The 23827-nt window shown below is 47.5% G+C and overlaps 1 protein-coding gene across 2 annotated transcripts in view; it reads left to right on the top strand.

Moving 5' to 3' along the window:
- Positions 1–23827, top strand: part of MEGF6 (multiple EGF like domains 6) — a 1305820-nt gene that overhangs the window by 1056286 nt on the left and 225707 nt on the right. For both annotated transcript variants that reach the window (XM_086921560.1, XM_086921561.1), the window contains 2 exons: positions 319–456; positions 18192–18314. In XM_086921560.1, the coding sequence (XP_086777686.1) occupies positions 319–456; positions 18192–18314 (261 nt within the window). The remainder of the gene's footprint in view (positions 1–318; positions 457–18191; positions 18315–23827) is intronic.

The following is a 23827-nucleotide window of genomic DNA, read 5'->3' as shown; positions in this document are numbered from 1 at the left end:
GGTGGATGGGGAGGGTGTTCCATGTCTTGGCGGCGAGGTGGGAGAATGATCTGCCGCCGGAGGTCGTTCGGTAGATGCGTGGAACGGTGGCGAGGTCCTTCTGCACTCCGGGGCTGGAGAAATGTGGCATACTGCTTCACAAAAAAAGTGTCAATAAATAAAATCGCTAAGGATAAAGCTGTGGATTTTGATATTTAAGTGTTTTGAAAAAACAATGAGCTCCTTCAGTCTCCTATTCTGTCCCCGGTACCATAGTAAAAGGGACAAGGGGGAGCTCTGGAACACCTACTTAATGTGTACATGTGTCTCCTCTTGCAGGGATCGAGATGGAGATTGTCAACAGCTGTGAATCCAACAACGGGGGCTGTTCTCATCAGTGTCTCCACACCAGCTCAGGTCCCCGCTGCTCCTGCAACTCTGGGTACCAGCTGGATGAAGACCAGAAGACCTGCATAGGTGGGTGAAGGATCACCACACAAAGGAAAGCGCGTTGCCGTGCTCCATGCTTCCAGGAAATGTCTTATGAAAAAAACATAGTTATAGGTTTTTTGCATATTGCTTTTGCTACCCAGCTGTTGTTTAATCAGTGGTGTCGCCCACCCCTCCCAGCACCCCCCTTTGCCAGCTGCCTCAAAATGGCAGGAAAGGAAAAATAAAACAATAATAAACACGTTTTATTAATGTTTTACTTGTCCAAGTCTTTGGAGGCGGGGCCACGGGGGATAACAGGAGCCGGAGGAGTGGTAGTGCACTGTGATCAGTGTGCAGGACGGTTTGGCCGACCGTCTCAGGCCGGCCAAACCTTCATGCGTGCTGAAGCTCTCGGAAACCCGAGATGCGTTGCTGAGTTAGAGGCAGCAAACACAGGCTTCCAGTCTCACTGGGAGTGAAAATTCGCGGTGCTCAGGCCAATGCTGACACTGCTTTCAGGCTGCCACCAGCAGCATGAGAGCAGCATCAGGATTGGTCGCAGTGGAGTCTGGGATACTGTGCCTTATGAGGAGAGGAGCAGAAGAGTGCGACGCGGCTGGCCGCAGGTACATTTTTTTCTTCTTATTTATTTTTATTTTGATGTCCCGTGAACCCTTACCTCCCTCTCCTGAGTCCACCCGCACTCTTCCACAGTGGGTGTCTTTCAAAAGTGTGGGTGTGCATGTGCAACCACTTCATGGATGGCTAGTTCTGTTGGAAACGTGGGAGTTTTCCAACTGGCCATTGCCTCTAAAATGTGAACAGGGTGTGGGTAGACCTTTCAAGCTGTCAGATAGTCTGATATTCGGCTCACTCTGTCTGAGCCTCAGTGCCAGTAGGTAGGTAGCTAAGATTTTATCGTATAATGTATATTAAAATCAATACAATATCATTAATAATACAACAAGTTCAAGTTCAAGTTCAGGCATTTGTAAAGCGCATTACTCACCCAGAGGGTCTCAAGGCGCTAGGGGAAGGGAATCATTATTTGTCGAAAAGCCAGGTTTTAAGTTCTTTTCTGAAAGAGATGTGGTTCTGAGTAAGGCGGAGGTGGGTGGGGAGTGAGTTCCAGGTCTTGGCAGCCAGGAAGGAGAAGGATCTGCCACCCATGGTGGATTTCCGGATGCGCAGGACCGCGGAGAGGGCATGATTGGACGATCTAAGTTGGCGGGTGGGTTTGTAGAAGGACAGTCGAGTGTTGAGGCATTCGGGTCCTAGATTGTAGAGGGCTTTGTGTGCGTGGGTGAGAAGGCGGAAAGTAATTCTTTTGTTAACGGGAAGCCAGTGGAGGTCTTTTAGATGTTTGGTGATGTGATCTTGGCGTGGGATGTCTAATATGAGTCTCGCTGACGCGTTTTGGATGCGCTGGAGCTTTTTGTGTAAATTTGCTGTGATTCCGGCGTAAAGTGTGTTGCCATAATCCAGTCGACTCGTGACCAGTGCGTGGGTGACAGTCTTTCTTGTCTTGAGGGGGATCCAGCGGAAGATCTTTTTGAGAATGCGAAGTACGTTGAAGCAGGAGGACGAGACGGTGTTGTCTTGTCTGGACATCGAAAGAGAGGAGTCTAGGATGAAGCCAAGGTTATGTGCATGGTCAGTGGGTGTGGGTGCTGCGCCCAGCGCGGAAGGCCACCAGGAGTCGTCCCAAGCTGAGGGGGAAGATCCTAGGATGAGTACCTCCGTTTTGTCTGAGTTGAGTTTTAGGCAGCTATGTTTCATCCAATCGGCCACTTCTTTCATGCCTTCGTGAAGATTGGTTTTGGCGGTGTTGGGGTCTTTGGTGAGGGAGAGTATTAACTGGGTGTCGTCGGCGTAAGAGATGATGTTGAGGTTGCGTTGACGCGCGATGGAGGCGAGAGGACTCATGTAGACGTTGAAGAGGGTGGGATTGATTGAGGATCCTTGAGGTACGCCGCAGATGACTTCGGTGGCCTCTGAGTAGAATGGGGGAAGTCGGACTCTTTGAGTTCTCCCAGCGAGGAATGAGATGATCCAGTCCAAGGCTTTTCCTTGTATGCCGATGTTGCTGAGGCGATGTATAAGGGTGCTGTGGCAGACTGTGTCGAAAGCGGCGGATAGGTCGAGTAGGATGAGGGCCACTGTTTCTCCGTTGTCCAGGAGTGCTCGGATGTCGTCAGTCGCTGCAATGAGGGCGGTTTCGGTGCTGTGTTTGTCTCGAAATCCAGATTGAGATGGATCAAGGGAGTTGTTGGATTCAAGGAAGGCGGCGAGCTGGCTGTTGACGGCTTTCTCGATGACTTTGGCCGGGAAAGGGAGGAGGGATATGGGTCGGTAGTTTTCAAGTTCAGAGGGGTCTGCTGTGGGTTTCTTCAGAAGGGCGCTGAGTTCGGCGTGTTTCCAGCTTTCTGGAAAGGTGGCAGAGTTGAACGAGCAGTTGATGACATCACGGAGATGGGGTGCGATGATGGAGTCAGCTTTGTTGAAGATGTGGTGGGGGCAGGGGTCAGTGGGCGAGCCAGAGTGGATTGAGTTCATGAGGCGAATGGTGTCTTCAGTGGTAATTGGGTTCCAGGCGCTGAGGTTGTTAGTTGGCGGAGTAGGATCTGAGGGGGGTGGGGAGGGTAGATCGCTGGGAGAATTCTCGAAGCTGTTGTGGATGTCGGCAATTTTGTTGTAGAAGAAGGAGGATAACGCGTCGCAGAGGTCTTGGGAGGGAGTGATGTCGTTAGATGCTGCGGTGGGGTTGGTGAATTCGTTGACGATGTTGAAGAGTTCCTTGCTGTTATGAGTGTTGTTGTCGAGACGGTCCTTGAATGCTGATTTCTTAGCGGATCGAATCAGTTGGTGGTGTTTGCGGGTGGCTGACTTGAGGGAGGCCATGTTGTCTGAGGTTGGGTTTTTTCTCCATATCTTCTCCAGAGTGCGGCATAGCTTCTTGGATTTTTTAAGGTCATCATTGAACCAGGGAGCCTTTTTGATGGCTGAATTGATCTGGTGTTTTTTCAGGGGTGCTAATTCGTCAGCGCTGTGGGTGATCCATTGCTTGAGTTTGGTGGCCGCTTGGTTTGGGTCCAATGAGATGGTGGGAGGGTTTTGGTTGAGTGATGTGAGGAGTTGGTCGGAGGTGATTTTGTTCCAGTTTCTCCGAGGAATAGGTTGAGGGCGATTGTGGGTTAGGGAGGTTTTGTAGCTGAAGTGAACACAGCTGTGGTCCGTCCAGTGGAGAGCTGTGGTGCGATCGAAGGAGATGTGCTTGCTGGATGTGAAGATAGGGTCGAGCGTGTGTCCGGCTACATGGGTGGGGGTGTCCACAAGTTGTTTGAGTCCGAGGTTGGCCAGGTTGGCCAGAATGGTGGTGGTGTTGCTGTTGTGTTTGTTTTCAAGGTGGTAGTTGAGGTCTCCTAGAAGAATGTAGTTCTCGGAGGCTAGGGCGTGTGGGCTGACGAAGTCCGTGATGTCATCGCTGAATTGGGTGCGGGTACCTGGAGGCCTGTAGATGAGGGTGCCTCTCAGTGTGGTCCTGGGGTCGGTGTGGATCTGAAAGTGGAGATGTTCGGCGGTTGCAAGATTGTCGTCAGAGCTGGTTGTGATTTTGATGGTGTTCCTGTGGAAGATGGCGATGCCTCCTCCTGTTTGATTGGTGCGGTCTTTGCGGATAATCTTGTAAGTGTCCGGTATGGCTATGGCGATGTCGGTAGCTGATGATGTGTTCATCCATGTTTCAGTAAGGAAGGCGATGTCAGGTGACGCAGTGTCGATTAGGTCCCAGAGTTCCGTTGCGAGTCTGTGGACCGAGCGGGTGTTGAGCAGGATGCACTTTAGGCGGTTTGAGTCGGAGTTGTGTTTGGAGGACGTAGAATTGGTGAGGGTCCTGAAGCAGTTGAACTTGCAGGAAAGGCAGGCGAAAGGGCCGTGAGTACGTCCTGGAGTAGCTTCGGAGCAAAGTGGTGTACGTCCGGGATTGAGGGCGAGGAGAGTAGCGGCAGCGTATGTGATTCTAGAGGGTTGGGAGCGGCGGGGACCAGGGGGACAGGCGCTGGGCGTGATCCAGGCGCGGCCGGGCTTACCTTTGGCGCACCTTCGGCTTATTGGTCCTAGAAAATATAAAAGTCATTATCAATCCTTTACCAACCATCATTTAAACATCCAGTGATAATATTATGTACAAAGTGCTAAAAACTGTTTATTTAAGTTGGGCCTTGCAATGCAGCTCCACCAATGAGAGAAATTTAGTTAGACGCCCAATAGATTTATTGGAACTCCCACTGAAACAGAACTGCCTACTGACGACTAAATGGCAGTAGAAAAACACATTCCATTCCCTATAGGCTAGTCCTTCACCAGAAAAAAAAAAATTCTTTGACCAAAAACATTTTTGCTTACTTTTTGACTCACAAAATTTGCAACCTGATGGGTTGTTTTTAGAGGCAATCTGCATAAAATCACAAAAATTCACAGGGATTTGCGACCGGAAAGAGCCAATGAGCTGAGGATGGAAGACAAGTTTCAAAATTATCATTTGGTGCTTCTCTGATATAGGCATCAACCTAAAATATAAAAGAGTGAAGAGACCTGCCTCGTGGAGCTAACTAGGTGGCACCACTACCCATAGCTGCCAAGTTATAAATTGCTTATGTGTGACATTTCCATGGTTTCAATGTACTTAGGAGTGACATTCAACTGCCATATGTGTGACACTTGAGTGACACTTTCTCACGAGTAAAACCAAGCATAGAAAGAGATTAATGAGAAGCTCTAAAACAATCTTGAAACTGCTGGAAAATCCCTGAAATGGAAGGTCACTAACTAACTGCATTTAAAAAAGAATGACTTGTCTATTGACAGTGCTTCACAACACATTATCAACAGTACTTATGGTATTGACCTCGGTGGGATGAAGGCAGAAAATGCCTTGCAGTGATTCGAACTTAGGACATCTTGATTGCTGGCATCTCTCCACAGCAGAAGCTCAAACCGTTAAACAACCACCTTATGACATGACCCCTCAAACTTCATCAAAGTGTCTGGCATTACAGCGGATATCCCTAAAACGGCGCTCCTTTATTGACAATGGAGTTATCAGCATGTCCTAGGAGCGCTGTCGCTTACCAACAGCATTGGCATACTACAATGTTTACTACAATGACTTTTGATATGTTACCTTCAAAAAGGAATAAATCCCATTGCTGTGCGAGTAACAGCGAGGTCAAGACTACTGAGGCGGGGCACAACATGCTTCCAGTGTGTTTAATATACCATGCTCACACCCAGTGCTCCTTTGCAGCCAGAGAAGGAACCACAAAAAGCAGAAAAACCAGTGCCTCCTGAATGTACATGAGATATTCCAAGAGCCATGGTACCTTTTTATGGCCTGTTCTCGACTAAACCCTCTCCAGCCTCTTACACTGGGCAGCGGGTCGGCGAACCACAGTCTAAATGCTCAAAACTCTGAAAGGCTTCCATCCAATCATATTTGATCACTATTCTGTGTACTTTATGATAATGACCGGCAACAGTAATATCACCTCATTTGTGTGATGGTCCATCTCTATTGTGGTGTTGGCTGGGTGAGTCTCTGATTGCTGGACATGTGTCTATGTGTGCAGGACTGGTCCTTCCTCCTTTGTTTCATCATGTCCGCTTTCTCCTCCTTTGCTTACATAGCCATCCTTCCTCGCTGCACAGACCACATTTATCTGACCCTCATGTTCCTAGACACTCACCCATTGGCAAACAATCATCTGGGAACTGGGCACAAGTCCTAACAAGCATTTACAATGCAACGGTCTCACCTTTGTAAAAGTTAGAGCTATTGGCATTGTAAAGGACACATTTTTTATTTATGTGTTGGTTTTGAAAACAGATAAATAAATGGCATTGTCATTTACAATGCCAATAGCTTAATCTCTCGCAAATGCGAGACCTATTGCATTTGCACCCACACACACACACACAGCCACACACACACACACAGAGCCACACACACATAGATGTGGTGGTGGTGGATCTGGTGGATGTGGTAGATATGTTGGATGTGGTGGTGGATGTGGTGGTGGTGGATATGGTGGTGGTGGTGGATGTGGTGGCGGTGGATGTGGTGGTGGATGAGGTGGTGGAGGATGTGGTGGTGGTGGATGTGTTGGTGGTGGATGTGGTGGATGTGGTAGTGGATGTGTTGGTGGTGGATGTGGTGGTGGATGTGGTGGTGGTGGATGTGGTGGTGGTGGAGGTGGAGGTGGATGTGGTGGTGGTGGTGGATGTGGTGGTGGTGGTGGATGTGGTGGATGTGGCGGTGGTGGTGGATGTGGCAGTGGTGGTGGATGTGGTGGTGGTGGATGTGGCGGTGGTGGATGTGGTGGTGGTGGATGTGGTGGTGGATGTGGATGTGGTGGATGTGGTGGATATGGTGGTTGTGGTGGATGTGGTGGATGTAGTGGTGGGTGTGGTGGTGGATGTGGTGGTGGTGGTGGGTGTGGTGGAGGAGGTGGTGGTGGATGTGGTGGTGGATATGGTGGTGAATGTGGTGGATGTGGTGGTGGATGTGGTGGTGGTGGTGGTAGAAGTGGTGGTGGATGTGGTGGTGGTGGTGGATGTGGTGGACGTGGTGGCGGTGGTGGTGGTGGTGGTGGATGTGGTGGTGGATGTGGTGGACGTGGTGGTGGATGTGGTGTATGTGGTGACAACAGCAGACGGTCCCAAAATGGTGGGGCGCACACATGTTTCCAGTCCAAAAGCAGCTCTGAATGTGTTTGGTATCGAAATGGTAGAGAGGGGGTCAGGGAGAAAGACGCGCTATACTTTAAAACAAACTTCACGCTCGTGCACAGAAGGGTAACTGCTGCATTCTTGCAGCATATGAGGTGCTGGTGCGGCTGCAGCAGCCCCCAGAACTCGGAGTCGTTGTTGATGGTCTGTTCCACAGCCTTGGCTGTGAACTTGGGGGGTTCCCCATCCTCCTTGCCTGCAGCCGCCGGCGGTGCAGCTCCCTGAAGAGGCTCTCAATGCAGGCGGTCAGGTAGATGGCGGCGTGCTCATGGATGCGCAGAGCCATCCAGCTGTCCACCATCCAGCCGTAGAAGCGGCCCACGGACAGGGTCAGCCCGCAGCGCGCAGACTTGCCCCGGCATAGGCGGTCAGAGCCGCCGGTGCTCATGTTGTAGAGGGAGAGGGCACCCAGCGCCGCCGCCGTGCCGCCCCCGGACAGGCTTCAGGTGAGCACCCACTCTGACCCTCGGAATCTGCCATACCTGTAGCGGGAGTGCCCCGGTCGACCTTGTGAGGCCCGGCGGCACCCGAGTGTATCGCTCGCTGCGCCATATCAGAGGGAGTGATTGGACCTGCAGCGCTGCGGGGGAGTCCCTGGAGGGCATCCCAGAAGTGTGAGCACCCTGGTCCAGCCATCTGCTTGTGTCCCTACTTTGGTGGGAACTTTTCCAACTTCCTCTTTAATCTCCGAGATGTCTGCGATGTCTGTGAAAATGAGAACGTTGACAAGCAGCGTGGCGGCCCCCAGCATCTAGCGCCTGCGTTCCAGATGCATGGCTCTGAACGGGCAGAGGTGGCTGCGCATTGAGCTCGGCAACAAAAGAGCCGCGCGGGGATTCTCTTGCTCGCCTTCTCCTCACAGACTCACGATATCGGCTACTGCCCCAGACTACAACTCGGCACTCAGAGGCCAGTATCTAGTTCTCTTAGGTGTAACATCATGAGCCCCTGATATTTGAAAATACCCTGTGGGGCATTCACTCAATCGGCACCCCGGGTAACTGCGCAATTAGTTTGTGAAAATGGCGGTCTGGGGAAGACAGCAAAAATACAACAAGCGCTCGCCATTTGTCTCTAAGCCCCGTCCTTTTCAGACTGGGGGGGGCGTGTTTTTGACTTTCTTTCTAGGATGTAAACAACAGTCAAAAACACGCCCCCCAGTCTGAAAAGGACAGGGCTTAGAGACAAATGATTCTTCTTTCTATCTAAGCCCCATCCTTTTCAGACTGGGGGCGTATTTTTGACTTTCTTTCTAGGATGTAAACAACAGTCAAAAACACGCCCCCCAGTCTGAAAAGGACAGGGCTTTGGAGAAAAATGGTTCTTCTTTCTATCTAAGCCCCATCCTTTTCAGACTGGGGGGCATGTTTTTGACTGTTGTTTACAGAAAGAAAGTAAAAAAACACCCCCCCCAATCTGAAAAGGACCAGGCTTAGATCGAAAGAAGAACGTCACTAGGACCTCTTCTCCAATGGCTGGCCACCTTTTAGGAGGCCAGCCAATGGAGAAGAGGGGCGGGGCTTAACCCTTGCTAGTGAAGTACACTAAAGTCATTAAATCTCGCCACGCAAGACCTAAAAAAGAAGTGGGGGGACGCTGACGTCACAACAGGAAGTGACCTTACGAAAGGTGGCTTGCACCATCAGACTCATTGCCTCCCCTTGCTCACCCCTTAGATGCGATTGCATCAGAGAAGCCAGCGCATGAGCAGCGTTCTGAATGAGCTCCGATCTCGCCCCAGAGAAGCCAAAGAGTGAATGTGTGGCTCCATTTGCTCCAGTAATCGAGCCCCTGGTAAAATAAGTGGGGGGACGCCGTCCACCCGTGCGGTACCCCGACTTGAGCCCTGTCAGGGAAGCTCTCAGCACCGTGGTCCAGTCTGTGGTATTTAAAGATCACTTTAAAGCTCATACTCAGGTGCTCTGCTTTCACCAGGCACCGTTGGAGCAGAGGAGCATCGCCCTACTTACAAACTCTGCAAAGCCGCAGAGATGAAAAATAAAATGGAAATGTATTACCATTTCATTTATCAAACCCCGTCTCAAACAGAGCATCAGGACAGGGTGGGGCCGCTGCTGAGTGACAGCACATGTCACTCATCAGGGAGGAGGGTGGGCTGGTTGTGCACTGTTTAAAGGGTGCATAACTTTTTGGCTGGCTGTCTTGTGACGGCCAGCCCCACATGCGCATTTTAAACAGCTCGGGGTTAGAGCAAGCCAAAGCCTCCATAGCACTGTGGAGCGCCAAGTGAGGCTGCTCCCACCAATCCTAGTGCTGCTCTCATGCTGGTGAGAGCAGTGCCAGAATTGGCCAATGGAGTTGATACATCCGGTTCCAGGTCCTGCCAAAGTAGAGGTCTAATTTAAAATATAGTATTTGCCCCCCCCCCCCCTCCCGTAGATGCCAGCTATCACTGGCTCTCAGGTCACAATTTGTTTATTAGTTAGACACAACCCTGTTGAGTCTTCACAAAGCAGGTGGGGCTGGGGCTTTATGCAACCACACAGATCCCGAGGCCGGTACTAGAGTCAACTGCCTGACCTTTCAAACTGTTCCCACAGGCGGCACAAGTTCAGAGCGGTAGTAGAAGCGCACAATTCATCTTCCTTGGGAGAGCCTCGTTTCACAGCGAGAGCCTTTGCAAGTAATTATAGCATATACTTACATTATTCGTTAACACTGCCTGGTACTGTCAATTGCGGGACAGGTTACACCAATGCGGGAATGCGGTAGTAGGAACCCATTAGCGTTACTCTAACCCCTGACGCGTGGCACTTCAATTAAGCGATGGCCATTTTACTGAGTTCCCAAAAAAATATGCTTAGAAGATTCTGCGAAGATTTGAACTTGTGACTGACTGATTATACACATTGAGGGATTAGTCAACTAAGGTGTCTTACCAGCTGCCTTTTGATAACCCTTAGGGTGAAGGGGTACCTTGTCATTGGGTGTGTTTGCATGAATATCTTGGGATACAGGCTTCGATAGCTACTCAAATGCTCTGCTGTTTGTATGTTTTTTCTTGGGTTGTTAGTGCTTCTAATCTGAAACTGATGGCGGTTCCAAGCGCAGAGGCATTTCCTACTTCGCTTGAGTGTTCGCGTCCTGCCTTTCGGCTGCTCAGGGTCCTGGCCCTTTTTTTTCTGCCTAATAATCACTTGCATACTTTGGAATAATACCCAGGTCTGCTGCAGGAATGTGGTTGAGAAGCCATTTCCCATGTGTGGTCCATCTGATCCAATCACCCCGCTGGTATTTCCGGGAGAATGAAAAATATCTTTTGTGGGGGCTGTTGGTAGGGGTCGAGAAGCAGGAAGGGGGGAGACATATCATTACAATATCTGTATCCCAGGCCAGCGTCAACAAACATTTGTTTACCTGACGTCCTGCACAGTTTTGGGGTGGTGCTGGTTTATGTCCTTGCCAGTGAGCGCGATGCCTGTGTTAGCAAGAGTGGAGGGCCAGATGTGTTGTTTTGAATTTGGAAGCATCCTCTTTACATTACAGCTCACATGTGTTTGTTGTTATGTTTTAAGCAGTTCACCTACTTTATTTAGCATATTTAGATATATAGATAACTTCTATAAATTGGGTCTTGGCGTAGTCAGGGTTCAGTACATTGCATCACCGCTGGTTGACTGATCCCAACCGCTATTGGTTTCCTCCTTACCTGGAAGCGCAGTATCAGGGCTGATTAGCTAGTGGACGACTCACCGCAACTAATCCTTTCACCTTGGGTATGAACATGGGTTTCAGACTTGGAATATGGTGGGATGTACCCTGAAAAGCTCTGGTATTCTGAAGAATACCAGGGACAAGGGATGACTTTGGGTAAGGGGGATGCTGAATAGAATATTGGACATTGGCAGCAGGCTGCAGAAACACAAAGTAGTAAAGGGCTACTAAAAAAAACCTACAATCAGGGCTGTATCTGGCACTGGGCGTTTTCCTGGTGGGCCAGATTGGTGAGGTTCGGTTTTGGAGCAGTGGGGCCGGTTTTGTTACTGCAGGCCGATTTGGCAGCAGGGTTTCCCACCAGCAACCACCCCCCCTCACCCTCCCCCAACCGCCCCCTGCCCCGGACCCCTCACTGCTGGTCCAACTTAATTGCCAGGGCTGGTTTGCGTTTGCATTCTCAGTCCGGCCCTGCCTACAAGGTAAATAATCAGATAGGGTGGGTGTGTGATTCCATAGGTAAGAGCTGTAAAGAAGACCCAGAAGCAATCTGCTCAGACTGAAGTGCAAAATAATAAATGGTGCAGACCTTCGAAGAAAAACTGGAGATCTAGCCGAAAGGATTTTGGCTCATCGTATATAATGGGTTGGGTGCAGGTAGATCCAGAAGGCAGCAGATGTGTGATATCTACTTCGAAACCCATACGGCGCATACAAGTGCCAACATTCTGATGAATCTAAGGCCTTTATCACTCTCTGACTTGGCATCACAGTTCTAACACTCGAGCATTTACCCTATGGTGGGAATCCCGCAAACCACATACCACACATGGTATGGGTTCTCATTTACCGTATTACTCCACGTGCAGGCAGACATTAGCTGGCATATGTAGCCTTGCTTCAAAGGTGACGTCAAAGACAAATTCGGGAGGTCAGTGGAGGGAAGTGGACGCTGTTGAAGAGCACATGCATATGAGTCCAGTAAACCACAATCTAACCAGCAACCCCATTGGACAACATTGGTCTGTGAAAGAATCCAGTCTTATGAAGACCCAAGACCAACGAGCACTAACTTTATCGGGTGGTGGAATTTGTCTCTCCACTGTGCTCCTGCACCTGCGAGAGGACCCCTACAGTACATCATGTGGTTGCCCACAATTTCTACTGGTTCAAGTGGGAACACACCATGGGCCCAATTCACCAAGGCAAACTTACACTTTTGTGTAAGTTTACTACTTTTCGATATTCACAAAGGTAAGCATAGACTAAAGTCTAACTTTACTACTTTTTTCGGTATTTACAAAAGTAAACTTAGACCACAAGTCTAACTTTATTAGTAGTAACGTACTGTCGCGAATACCAAAAAGTAGTAAAGTTAGACTTTTGGTCTAACTTGACTTTTGTGAATACCAAAAAGTAGTAAACTTACATAAAAGTGTAAGTTTACCTTTGTGATCAGGCCCCAAGACAGTACACACTGCACACAGAGAATCATCACAGATCAGCATACCTCTTTGGAGGGAACAACTTGTGTGACCATGACTGCAAATGCCGTGGAGCAGCCCTACGACCGCCTTGCCAATGGGTGATAACACTACAGTCGACCACTGTCATCGAGGTGCTTGTGTCTAGCTGGCAGTGGTCAAGAGCATGTAGAACTGGCTGTAGCCTGCTTTACTGGAAGGTTAGGCTCATACTGCAGGAGGATGTTGAGCACAGAAGAAACTTCTGCAAATGAGAGAGAGTTGGATCCACAGTGTTCATTTTTTCAGTGAAATCCAGTAGCATCTTACTGGCAAAGGCCCTCCATCTCTTGCTGTTGTCTATCTTGTGTTCAGTCTGAAGGTACTTTTTTAGGTTTCGGCTGCAAAAAGCTGCGCAAGCAGCTTTTGCAGGAGAAATCTATTGAGTTACAGTATGTGGCTCTGGAATCCGCCCTCTGTTTCATTGGCTAGCTCCATAAATGGAGGCTAGCCATTGGAACAGAGAGGCGTCCGTCATGGCCGGACCAGATTCGGGGGCGTTCCCGAGAATTTTTGGCTTTTGGCTACGTCATGCTATGTCAGCCAAAAGCCGGGAACGCCCCCGAATCTGGTCCGGCCGGGCCGTGCTTGCTGCTGTCCTGCCTTCCTCCGTGTCCCTCCTCCCGCCGTCCCCCCTCCCCTCGCTGTCCTGTGCACGTTTCCCGCCTCCCTCCCGCCGTCCGTGTCCTCTCCCGCCCCCCTCGTCCTCTCCCGCCCGCCTCCCGCCGTCCGTGTCCTCTTCCGCCGTTCGTGTCCTCTCCCGCCCCCCTCTCGCCGTCCGTGTCCTCTCCCGCCGTTCGTGTCCTCCCCCGCCCCCCTCCCGCCGTCCGTGTCCTCTCCCGCCCCCCCCCCCCTGTGCCCTGTGTATAGCGCCGCCTGCTCGTGCTGCGTTTTATATATTAGCTGCTGCATAGCTCCTTGAAGCCAGGGGGACACATCCACTACTTAATGCCTCTGGGCGCCACCGAGAACGATGCCGAGATCAGGGGACCTGCCTCGCGGCCCACATTCTCTTCCCTCAACAGCCCGTCAATGTTTCTTTTTCTTCTTAACAAAATATGCTTCTTGCTCCAAACAGCATATTTCTATGTCAGTTCTTTACATCTTTGTACGTCTGTGGGAACCGAGAAATGATAGAAATTGGCACAGCAGTCTATCGTTTATTCTTTGTACCATGAGTTGGGGAAATCGTTCCCCAAATGGCTAAAATCCACATTGGCATTACAATAGAAAAATCAGACCTCTTATTGCAGAAACTGTCCTTTTTTTAATCAACAGAATGTGTCTGTAATCACCCAGCCTGAGACACTTTACATTTACAGAAAAATATTATCTGAAGACTGCGTGGTTTATTTTGCAATTGTTTCCAGCGCTACGGGAGGACTGGTGTTAATACAGTATTTAAATTCAGCCCCCAGCCTAGAGTGACAATGAACGGCACCCAGGGGTGGCTGTGAGATAAGAGCTTCACCGCCACCAACAGGATCCTGCTTTTTAAGTAGCTGTTTGCAGCTGGAGGAAATTGGGTTTTGGGTATTAACAGCCTTTCGTTGAAGGAAAGAATATACGTAAAAAAAGATGAATAAATGCAATAACTGAAATGGAAAAAAGAAGGCAGGAATATAGACAGCGCAAGACAAAGGCATAGAATTTTCATTAGAAGATAGAAGCGGCAGGATGCCGACGGACATAGTTCAGTGGGTTTAAGTGCCTGCTACAGAAACTTGAGTTCAAGCTGCAAGTCGCAGGTTCGAATCTGAGCGTAGCAGAGCAAGCCCTTCTGTTGTTCTCAAAGATGCTAGAACCATTATTTACCGTGCAGCAAGCACTGTGTAAAAATGGTATTATTGTAAGAAACAAAATCCTGATTGTGAAAGCAGAAGTGAGTTAGCAATAGGACAAAGTGAGGAGTGGAGGGTAAAAAAAGAAGACATTAACTTAGCGGGAAAGACAAGAAATAAAACTAAAGCAAGTATTAGAAAATAGCATTGGCTAACCCATTGAGTCTCGCCTTTGTGACCTTTTCGCTTGGCCAAGGTTTTTAGCAAAATGTTTTTTGATGAGGCTGGACATCATCCGCAAAACAACAAAAAAAGAAATAACATACGGACATGACGCATGCGTACACATCATGTAAGGTATCAAATGGGAAAAGCAGCACACGAGGGAGAGAGCAAGTGGGGAGTGTAGCAAAATGAAGTATTGGGGCTGGTATTTGAAGGCAGAAGCAGTACACCAGAGAGCTGGAAAATACATCCACTCAAAGTGGGATTAAAGACAGAGAAAAAAGTATTCCCTAAAAGGGAGCAGTGGAAGGGATACACAGCCAATGAAAAGAGAGGTAAAGACGCTATGCTCCCAGCAAGTGGCAACAACAAGAAGAGTAAGGTAGGCAGGCAGTCAAATTAGAAGCAAGTAAATAAAATGTCTTTGGCGGTATTGGGTTTCCCATGGAATGGAAAGAACGACGAGCGCCCGCTTCCGGCCGCCGGTTCCAAATGTTTCTGGCGGGCGGGGGGAGTTCCTCGGGTCAGACTCCTCGCCTTTCATACCCCCCTCCAACTGCAGGTCATAGCGCCCCCTGGCCATGAGGAGAAGCATGACACCCCCTGGGCATCAAGGAAGAGGGGGCACCGGGGCGGGAGAGCAAACTAAACCAGAAACATATTCTGCGGTCGCGTAGGAATCTCTCTTTAGACTCCTTTAAGCAAAGCAGGCTAATAAAAAAGTCTTCAAAAGCCAAATGTTAAATGGAAGAGGCGGCGTGGAAACTGGGATGGATTCGAAGGGGTTTTTTCCTGCCATTCCTTCAGCACATTTTAATCTAGGGGAGTCGTGGCGCACAATATGCACTCTCTGTCCTGGAGGGCTCCTGGTTCAAATTTACTCGGAATTGTGTGCAATCCAGCTGAGGCCCTTGCTGTGTAGTTGGGGAGAGAATGCACGTACAATTTACTAATGCATTTTTAAGCTATTACATTCTTGATTGGCTAAAGACAAGAGAGTATATACCAAGTTTGTTACAAGTGTACATTTCAAAGCAAGCAATAAAACAATAGTTATAACCACACGCTGCTAATCTAAAGAGTGTAGATAAATTACTATACCGTCGTCTACATCACAAAGACAGTAATAAAGTGATGCACAGCAAGGCTGACCAATCTGAAGCGACAGAACGGATTGTGACTGAAATAGTCACATTGCATTCTGGGCATGTTCCATTCATTCCTTTCAGGGCGCATTTCATTCATTCAATTCAGACAGCATTCTATTCATTGCACTCTGGGCGCATTCCATTAACTTTTTCCTGGGCGCATTCCATTCATTCCTTTCTAGGCGCATTCCATTCTGCATGCATCCCATTCGTTCAATCTAGGGGGATATTCCAATCATTGCATTCCAGGCGTATTCCATTCAGGGAGGATTCTATTCCTTCCATTCAGGGAGAATTCTGTTAATTCAATTCTGGGCCTGTTCCATTCATTCCATTCTGGACGCATCCCATCATTCCTTTCTGGGTGCACGCAATTTATTCCTTTATGGGTACATTTTATTTAATTTTTTCTGGGCACTTTCCAATCTGACCGCATTCCATTCTGGGCGCATTCTATTCATTCCATTCTCTGCGCATTCCATTCATTCCACCCTGTGCACATTCCGTTCATCCCATTCTGTGCGCATTCCATTCGTTCCATTATGGGTGTATTCCATTCGATTCTTGTTTCTTTCATTACACACAGTAACCAACCATATGCAAATCCAGCTTGGCCCGCCCCAGAAGCGCAGCAGACCTACACAAACTGCATGGCAGCCTGCACACTGTTTGAAAATGCACGCTACTCAAATGCATCTAACCTCAGTGGGCCTAAGTAGATAAGTGAAGTCTGAGTACCCCAATAGTGAGCAGAAGACCCCCATTTAGGCACACTCCTACTAAGTAGGATGACTCACATACACAGCAAATGTGATGGAAGGAAATGTTTGACGCAGGATGGACCTCTGGAAATATATATACACACACTTACATACCCACGGATGGCACATTCAATTCCATTATTTTAGCACAAACTGGACAACACATATTTTTGAATAAGGACGCGTCAGATCCTTCCTGGCCAGTGAAATTATTTTTTCACTTCGGTAGGCGCAATGACAGATCATGACAACCGATTATTTGTATGAGCCAGTCGCATGTTCCTTATAGTGGTGAGTGGGCACTGGAGAGGGACCCAAGCCATTGGTCTAAAAATTGCAAAAGGCTTTAAATCTGGTCCTGGATTTGACTGGAAGTCACTGAATTGTTTTTATGGTGGGTTTTGGCTGCATCTGTTTTATTCCTATTCAGTTTGCCTGATTTTTTGTATTTATTGTAACACTTTGAGTTATCTGTGTAACACTTTGTGGTATTGTAACAGAGGTAGTTTCTTGCCTTCCAGATAGACATAAGACTATAGTTGATTGTTTGCTTTTGGAAATATTTAGTTGCTGAATGAATAAGTACAAGGTGAAGAAAGAAATGACCACCTAGTGTGACTCTAAGCTTCTACACTCTATCTAGGCGTATGATGATCTCAAAAGAACGTTTAAATATTCGAGATGTGCTTTATTACCCCCTGGCTGTGCTTGCTTCCCTGCCCCCTGGCTGTGCTTGCTTCCGTGCCCCCTGGCTGTGCTTGCTTCCCGGCCCCCTGGCTGTGCTTGCTTCCCGGCCCCCTGGCTGTGCTTGCTTCCCGGCCCCCTGGCTGTGCTTGCTTCCCTGCCCCCTGGCTGTGCTTGCTTCCCTGCCCCCTGGCTGTGCTTTCTTCCCTGCCCCCTGGCTGTGCTTTCTTCCCTTCCCCCTGGCTGTGCTTGCTCTCCTGAGTGTGTGTGTGGCTCTGGGTGGGTGTGTGTGGCTCTGGGTGTGTGTGTGTGTGGCTGGCTCTGGGTGTGTGTGTGTGGTAGTAATTGCTGTCTGCTGAGCTCGTCCATAGGGTACAATAGGTCTCACATTGCGAGAGATTAAGCTAATGGCAATGTAAATGACAAAACCAACACATAAATACAAATTTTGTCATTTACAATGCCAATAGCTCAAACTTTTCCAAAGGCGAAACCATTGCATTGTAAATGCTTGTTGTGGAGGGTGTTTATACAAACGCATACCACTTCATGTCCTACTATGTTATAGCCAGTCTCCCTGTTTCTCCTCCTATGTGCATGCTTCCTTGAAAGTGAAATTGCCATCTAATAATACCTGTTGAGACAGTGGTGTTTGCTATGCATATTATTTACCCAGGTCTCAACTGGCTTTATGGGTACCCTCCTGTTGCTTGTTTCTAGTGTGTTATGGCACCATGGATCTATTCTAGATACACGTTCTTGGCATCCTCCTGACACATGGTGGTTTGGCAGATGATAGCCATATACAAACCGTGTAACTATGCGACACTTGCCACGCTGCTAAGCCTGTGTGACAGGTAAGTAACTTCTTTGGCAGCACGGATCTGACATATATTCTGGAGCTTTGAGTAATTAACTCAGCTGTAGGACAGCTCAATGACAAGAATAGATAAAGCATGTGCATCTGTAATGGATACAGAGCTCAAAAGCCTGGGTGATAGGTGAAAAATTCATCCTATTGATAATTGTTTTTTTAGTGGTGGATATTTCCGTGGCAGCATTGTTTTTCTGCACATATGTCTACCCATTTTTTGTCTTTTCATAAGAATAATTCTGAAACCCACACTTCCACATTATCTAGATATCGTCTTTTGAGGTGTGGTGTGAAGCTCTACTTTCCTGTAATTTCTCTTCCAGATACTGACGAGTGCACAACCGGTGCCTCGTGCTGCCAGCAGGATTGTTATAACTATGCAGGTGGTTATGAGTGTGTCTGCTTCGCCGGCTACAGACTGAACGGGGATGGGTGCAGCTGCGATGGTAAGCACTGGGATGCGATGCTCTAGTCAACACTAGATATCATGCCATATGAACTCGTCTCACACTCACAAATGACTTGCTTTATAAGTGCAAGGTTTTTACTAATGGTCACTCTCAGGGAGAGGGTGTGGCGCGGCGGCCAGAGCTGCTAACCCGGGCGCTGAGAATCCACGTTTGCACCTCAGGGTCAACTTAACATCCTGCGATTCTGGGCAAATCACGTAATCTCTCCAGTGCCCACGGACAGTGCCTGGATGCCCACACGGATGATAACCCGCACTATATAAATCTACATTAAATTATTTTTTTTTTTTTACAAAATGTGAATTTGCACTCGTAAGCCCATTTACCAATGTGCCATATCACCCCAAATATTACACATGGGTAAATTAATTTGAGGGGGTCAGGAGAGACTGCTCCATTGTGGGGAAGATTTGAAAAGCTTTGCAGCACCCAAATAATCAAGGGTTTGCGAGTGTTTCCAAACCGTTTTAATCATTCCCACCCTCGAAATGGTCAGGGATTTAATCCTGCTAAGAACACGTAGAAACTCTTGCGAGGGGGGATTCGGTAGGGAGCACCCCCAAAATTGGCATGAGTGTAGCAGAAGCGCTTGTGCCATAAAGAGAGCTATATTGCCCTTGGGGGTAAAAACAAATGAAAGTGCAATTTCACAGATGTAGTGGTATTTATCCATGAATAATTGTATACTGTGTCAAATTGAGCATTGGGAGATCCTTTAACATGATCAAAATTCGTAATTTGCAAAGGTTTCCCTGAGAGTAAGTCTGAAAATATGTCACTGTTGCTGATTTCCTTTGTAGACTTCTGATATTCATAAAACTGCACCCACGTGAGGGTGTAAAATTGTGAGTGCAAAATTGTGAACACTGTCTTCTGTAGAATCCCTCAAATTATTGTACATACATTCTGCATTCTAAATGGATGCTGTCATACAGCGTGCAGTGGCTGTGGAATGTCCCAAACAATATCCCCGAATAAGTGCTAGCAATAGTAGTAAAATGGGTCCTTTATTCTCCCCCTTGGTGGCTTTCTCTATCACAGGTGAGGGCATATGGACTCGAAAACTTATCTGAAAACTTATTTTCCCAACCTGTGAAGTGAGGGAACACCTGCGCCTGGAAGAAGGATGCAAGAAACTCCTGTTTCTCCTTCCGCCGGGTTTGGTGGCATCAGAACGGAAGTAGACGGGGATGGGGAGCAGGATTAAGGGGAGGGGGAGGGGCGGGGGCGATTGCACCTTGACTTTGTAAGAGCCCTCTAGGGAATTAACGCGTTTTTGGTGGCTTCCTCACCTTATCCACACTGGCGTGTCCATGAAAGCATTTGTAAGTAGCTATTGCCGAGACTTGGGTGAATGAGTTAAACTGCCAGGATTGGGACCCAGGATCCTGTTTATACACCGCTAATATATCACTGGAAATTGGAGATTCTAAAATCCTGTTATTATTTGACCAAAAAGATAATTTACAGTTTATGTCTTGAGGAATTCTGTTCACTTTATTAAATGGCTGTGCTTTATTTCAAATAACTGTAGACATCTTTCCAAATAAGCCTCAACATTTATTTTAAGAATTTTGCACAGATTGAAAGAATTGTGGTTATATTGTTGACAGCTTTATTTGAAAAATTATAGCTAGAACAGTGTAAAATTCAAAATAAATTTAAAATTCTGTAGTGACGGCAATCATGCGCTTTTGGAAAAAATCCAAAGTATTTTATGTATTCTTTTGTATGAAATTTTGGGTTCTGCATGTTTCAACAATAAACAATCAATGCTAAAACAAATGCCTGAAAAATCCCGGAGGACTTTGAGCTGTAGTAACCATGTTACAAATGTTGTGCCCTAGTGACATTTGATACAGGGGGATCCGGGATAAGAAGCTGCCTGTTTCTAGGCATACAGAGGCAAAGCATGGAGTGTTGAACAGGGCACCTCATTATTCTGTTGGGTCACAGCTCTTACATAACATTGGTTTAATGTTTATCTACTATACATGTTTTGAAGTTTGCTACAAGTCAAACAGCCCGAGGACACCTGCCTTAAGCGCAGAGTCTCCAGCATTAGAGATTCATGGATTTGCATTCTTGAATCAGTCTCCTTTGTCAAGAAGAGAATACCTGGCAACTTTAACCACATGGCTGCTGGCCGTCCCCCCCCCCCTGTGCTGGAAAATGCCATTTTAGTGGCACCATGACGAGCTCAGCTCGTCATCAGCACACGACACCCGTGGGTGATGACGAGCTGAGCTCGTCATCAGCATCGAAAGGGTTAAGTAGCAGGAGACAGTGTCAACATGGCCCTATGCCCAACAAAATGCTTCCAAATAAGGTGAGCTGTTTTTAGTGGATTTTCAGATCTTTCATCTAATGGCCCAGGGAGACACTACCAATGTCACTATAGCAGAGAAAGAACATTAATCTCTCTTCAACCTTCTAAGACTGAGGACAAAATAAAAGTTCTATAGAAGATTTGCACAGTCAGTGCATTGTGTGTCCTTTTCCTTCTCAAAGGGCATCACACTGTGACCTTTGTAAGTAATTCCCTCCAAAATTCTTATGAACAGCGAAAGGAGGATAGCTCTTTATCTTCTAGAGAAAGGGGACGCCCCTCGTCTGATGAAGAATTGATGAAAAAAGCTCCTCCTGGCACTTCCAAAAAGGCAGCGCAAAAAAGGAAGCATGTGAAACTTACTTAGCTAGAATTTACCTCTTAAGCACCTGCATTTATCTTCTCCGAGGACAAGATCAAACCATGATCAGCGAAAGCACGAGAAAAGGCGAGGGGAAACCCGCATTGAAAGTGTTCCAAAAATCCAGCTCCTTTGACACCTGTCAGAAGTCTCATCTAAACCGCGACTCTTCTGTAGAAAAGCAATCATTGTTGTTGGCCACCCCATTATCGACAGTCTCGCCAGGAAAGATTTCAGGCAGTTCCTGTATTTATTGGCCCGCTGTCTTTATTGACTTTTACCAACAACTACTAGAACTTCATTAATGATGACCCCTTTGGTGGCAACTCCATCTGCACTCCAGCTGACAACGACAAAGACATAAATCCTGATCAAATCAATAACAACCAGTTCGAGGACAACCAAATATTCTGGTGATAGTACCATCAACAACCACAGCACCGTCAACCTTATCACCGTTTTTGTCAGCTTTGGAAGCACATCCAGTCTGTTCCCATTCACCATTGAAGGTTTCTGCTCAATATTAAGTGTGTATCTTGAATTCTGAGCTAGAGCGGACGTCAATGACAAGGCACACATCACTTTCACAGCATATTGCCCTGCTCAATTGGATGTGTGCTGTTTCCCGAGTATGAGGAGGCTTATAAGAAGTAGGAAGGAGATTCAGACTTTCAGGAGGGTCTGTGGGTCTTCATAGGAGCCTAGTCACCAGTACAGTGGACCTCCTGTAATGTAGGTACTAGCACCTTAATGTCTACGTTACAATAGGTGCAAACTTTCCAAAAACTGATTCCTTATCCTAAACTTCTTACCCTCCACTGGGTCTTCTATCAGGGTCACTGCCACCCCAACTATATCACGTCCACTGCACCCGACATGTCAAGTGCAACCCCAGTCACAGGTTCCTACTCCGCTACATCCACTGATGCCACTCTCTGCTTCATGTCCTGTAGCCCCAATGCCTAGTGACATGGAGGATGAGGTTTCTCCTGACAGTGATCAGGAATCAGACTAAGCTGAAAAGGAAGGTTATGTCTTGAAAGAAGGGTAGGAGGAGAATGGTGATTATCAAGTTGAGGAAGAATGGAGGGATTTAATTCTACCTATGGAATGTGAACCCTGCTAAACCAGACCTTACATCAAACAACATCATCAAATCCTTTAAGGGGACCATCTCCTGGAAGTTCTCCAATATCTCTGGTTATTTGTGACATTTCAGAACTACCAATTCAAAAGACTTCCTTTTGGACCTAATTCATCTCCCCATAGATTTAGGAATTACCTTGCCCCCGTGGCTATCTTCTTAACAAGGGCACAAATACTTGCACGACTGCTCATCAAGCCTTCATCAGAGCAAGAGGTTTGCACACCCATGGCCTCTGGCGTTCAGCATTTTCCACCAGTTATGTGGCAAAGTAAACGTACAAAAATTGTCCATCTCTCCTGTAACAAAGGTTCAACCTCTAGGAGCTATTCTGGACATACAGCTCAGCAGAGCAAGTGGCACAACTTCAATCATTAGCGAAGACCTTCTCTACCAAAATGGCCCCACTCAGAATCTGCAAATCATTACTGGACTTAGGGGCCAACTTATATATCAGTGGGTTGCCCTTTTGTCTGCCAGAGCAATGGAGTAAATTGCTCCTTAGCCCTGATGAAGATGCAGCCCGCCAAATTTTGAAATGACTGCCAAGCTGGTGGTAATTTCTAAAGCATTGGTATGAACCGCCATCACGGTAATTCCTGTCAATGCTTTTTGCAGTTTGGTACAGGGTTTCTTCACGCTGACGGAGCCCTGCACCAAAGTATTTTCTTTTTAATTTTCAAAAAGAAAATCACAAAGCAGGATTTTCTTTTTGAAAATAAAAAAGATATTGCCCACTCACCATTTTCTGTGTTTTACAGTCCCTTGCTGCCAGGGTACCTGGCAGTGACAAAAATGTGCAATATATTCGCCCATCCGAATTGGGTAGACGGACATATCGCCAATTCTTAGCTGGCCCTTACTCCATCGGGCTGTCAGAGAAGTTTCGCTAAGGGAGTGACATTGTAGTCACCGCCCTAGCCAAGCCTTTAAAACAGGTAGGCGCACCACTGTGTTAGTGGGTGGGGAACACCGTTGCCATTGTGACGGAGTTCCCTCTCCGCCAACATCTAAATAAATGCTTTAATGTCATCATGCATTTATTGAATTCTCTTCTGCAAGTTAAGGTTGCAGCCAGTACAACAAAAGCGGTATTACCATTGGAGGTAAGCAATAGGATGCTGGAACAATACTCCTTGGGTATCCAGAGGGCTCAAACAGGCTCTTCTCTGGTAGAGATTCTCAAGCAATCTCAATGCAGGCCTTCCATTCCAACCCATCACGCACCACATGACTATTAATGGAAGGCTGGGAGCTCCCATGCACAAACTCTCAACTAAGTCCTCAGGTCGAAAGAGAAAAAGTCACTCAATATATACCCCTTGGAGCAGTAGGCTAACAGACAAGGCCAACGAGCATTCCTGAAAAAACTGAGAGGCCAAGCTGTGTTAATCAGGATAGACAATACAACCTTGTCATCGGCCAACAGGGAGGCATGAGGTCTTATTTCCTCTCAAAGGAGATTTGGAAACTGTGGTAGTGGGCTATATCAAAGATCTACCAAGCAGACACCCCCAGCTGTGTTCAGTTAGACTGCTCTGACTAGGAGCTCGACAAGGATCAGCTACAGTATTGTAATATGTGGTAAAGAATTCTAATTAGTATGTTACTTTAACCGCATGCACGCGGCGGGTTTTCCCGCTGCGCGCTGAAGT

This window comes from Lissotriton vulgaris, chromosome 5, assembly GCF_964263255.1.
Source record: "Lissotriton vulgaris chromosome 5, aLisVul1.2, whole genome shotgun sequence".
Classification (NCBI taxonomy): domain Eukaryota; kingdom Metazoa; phylum Chordata; class Amphibia; order Caudata; family Salamandridae; genus Lissotriton; species Lissotriton vulgaris.
This window is presented reverse-complemented; position numbering and strand designations above follow the sequence as displayed.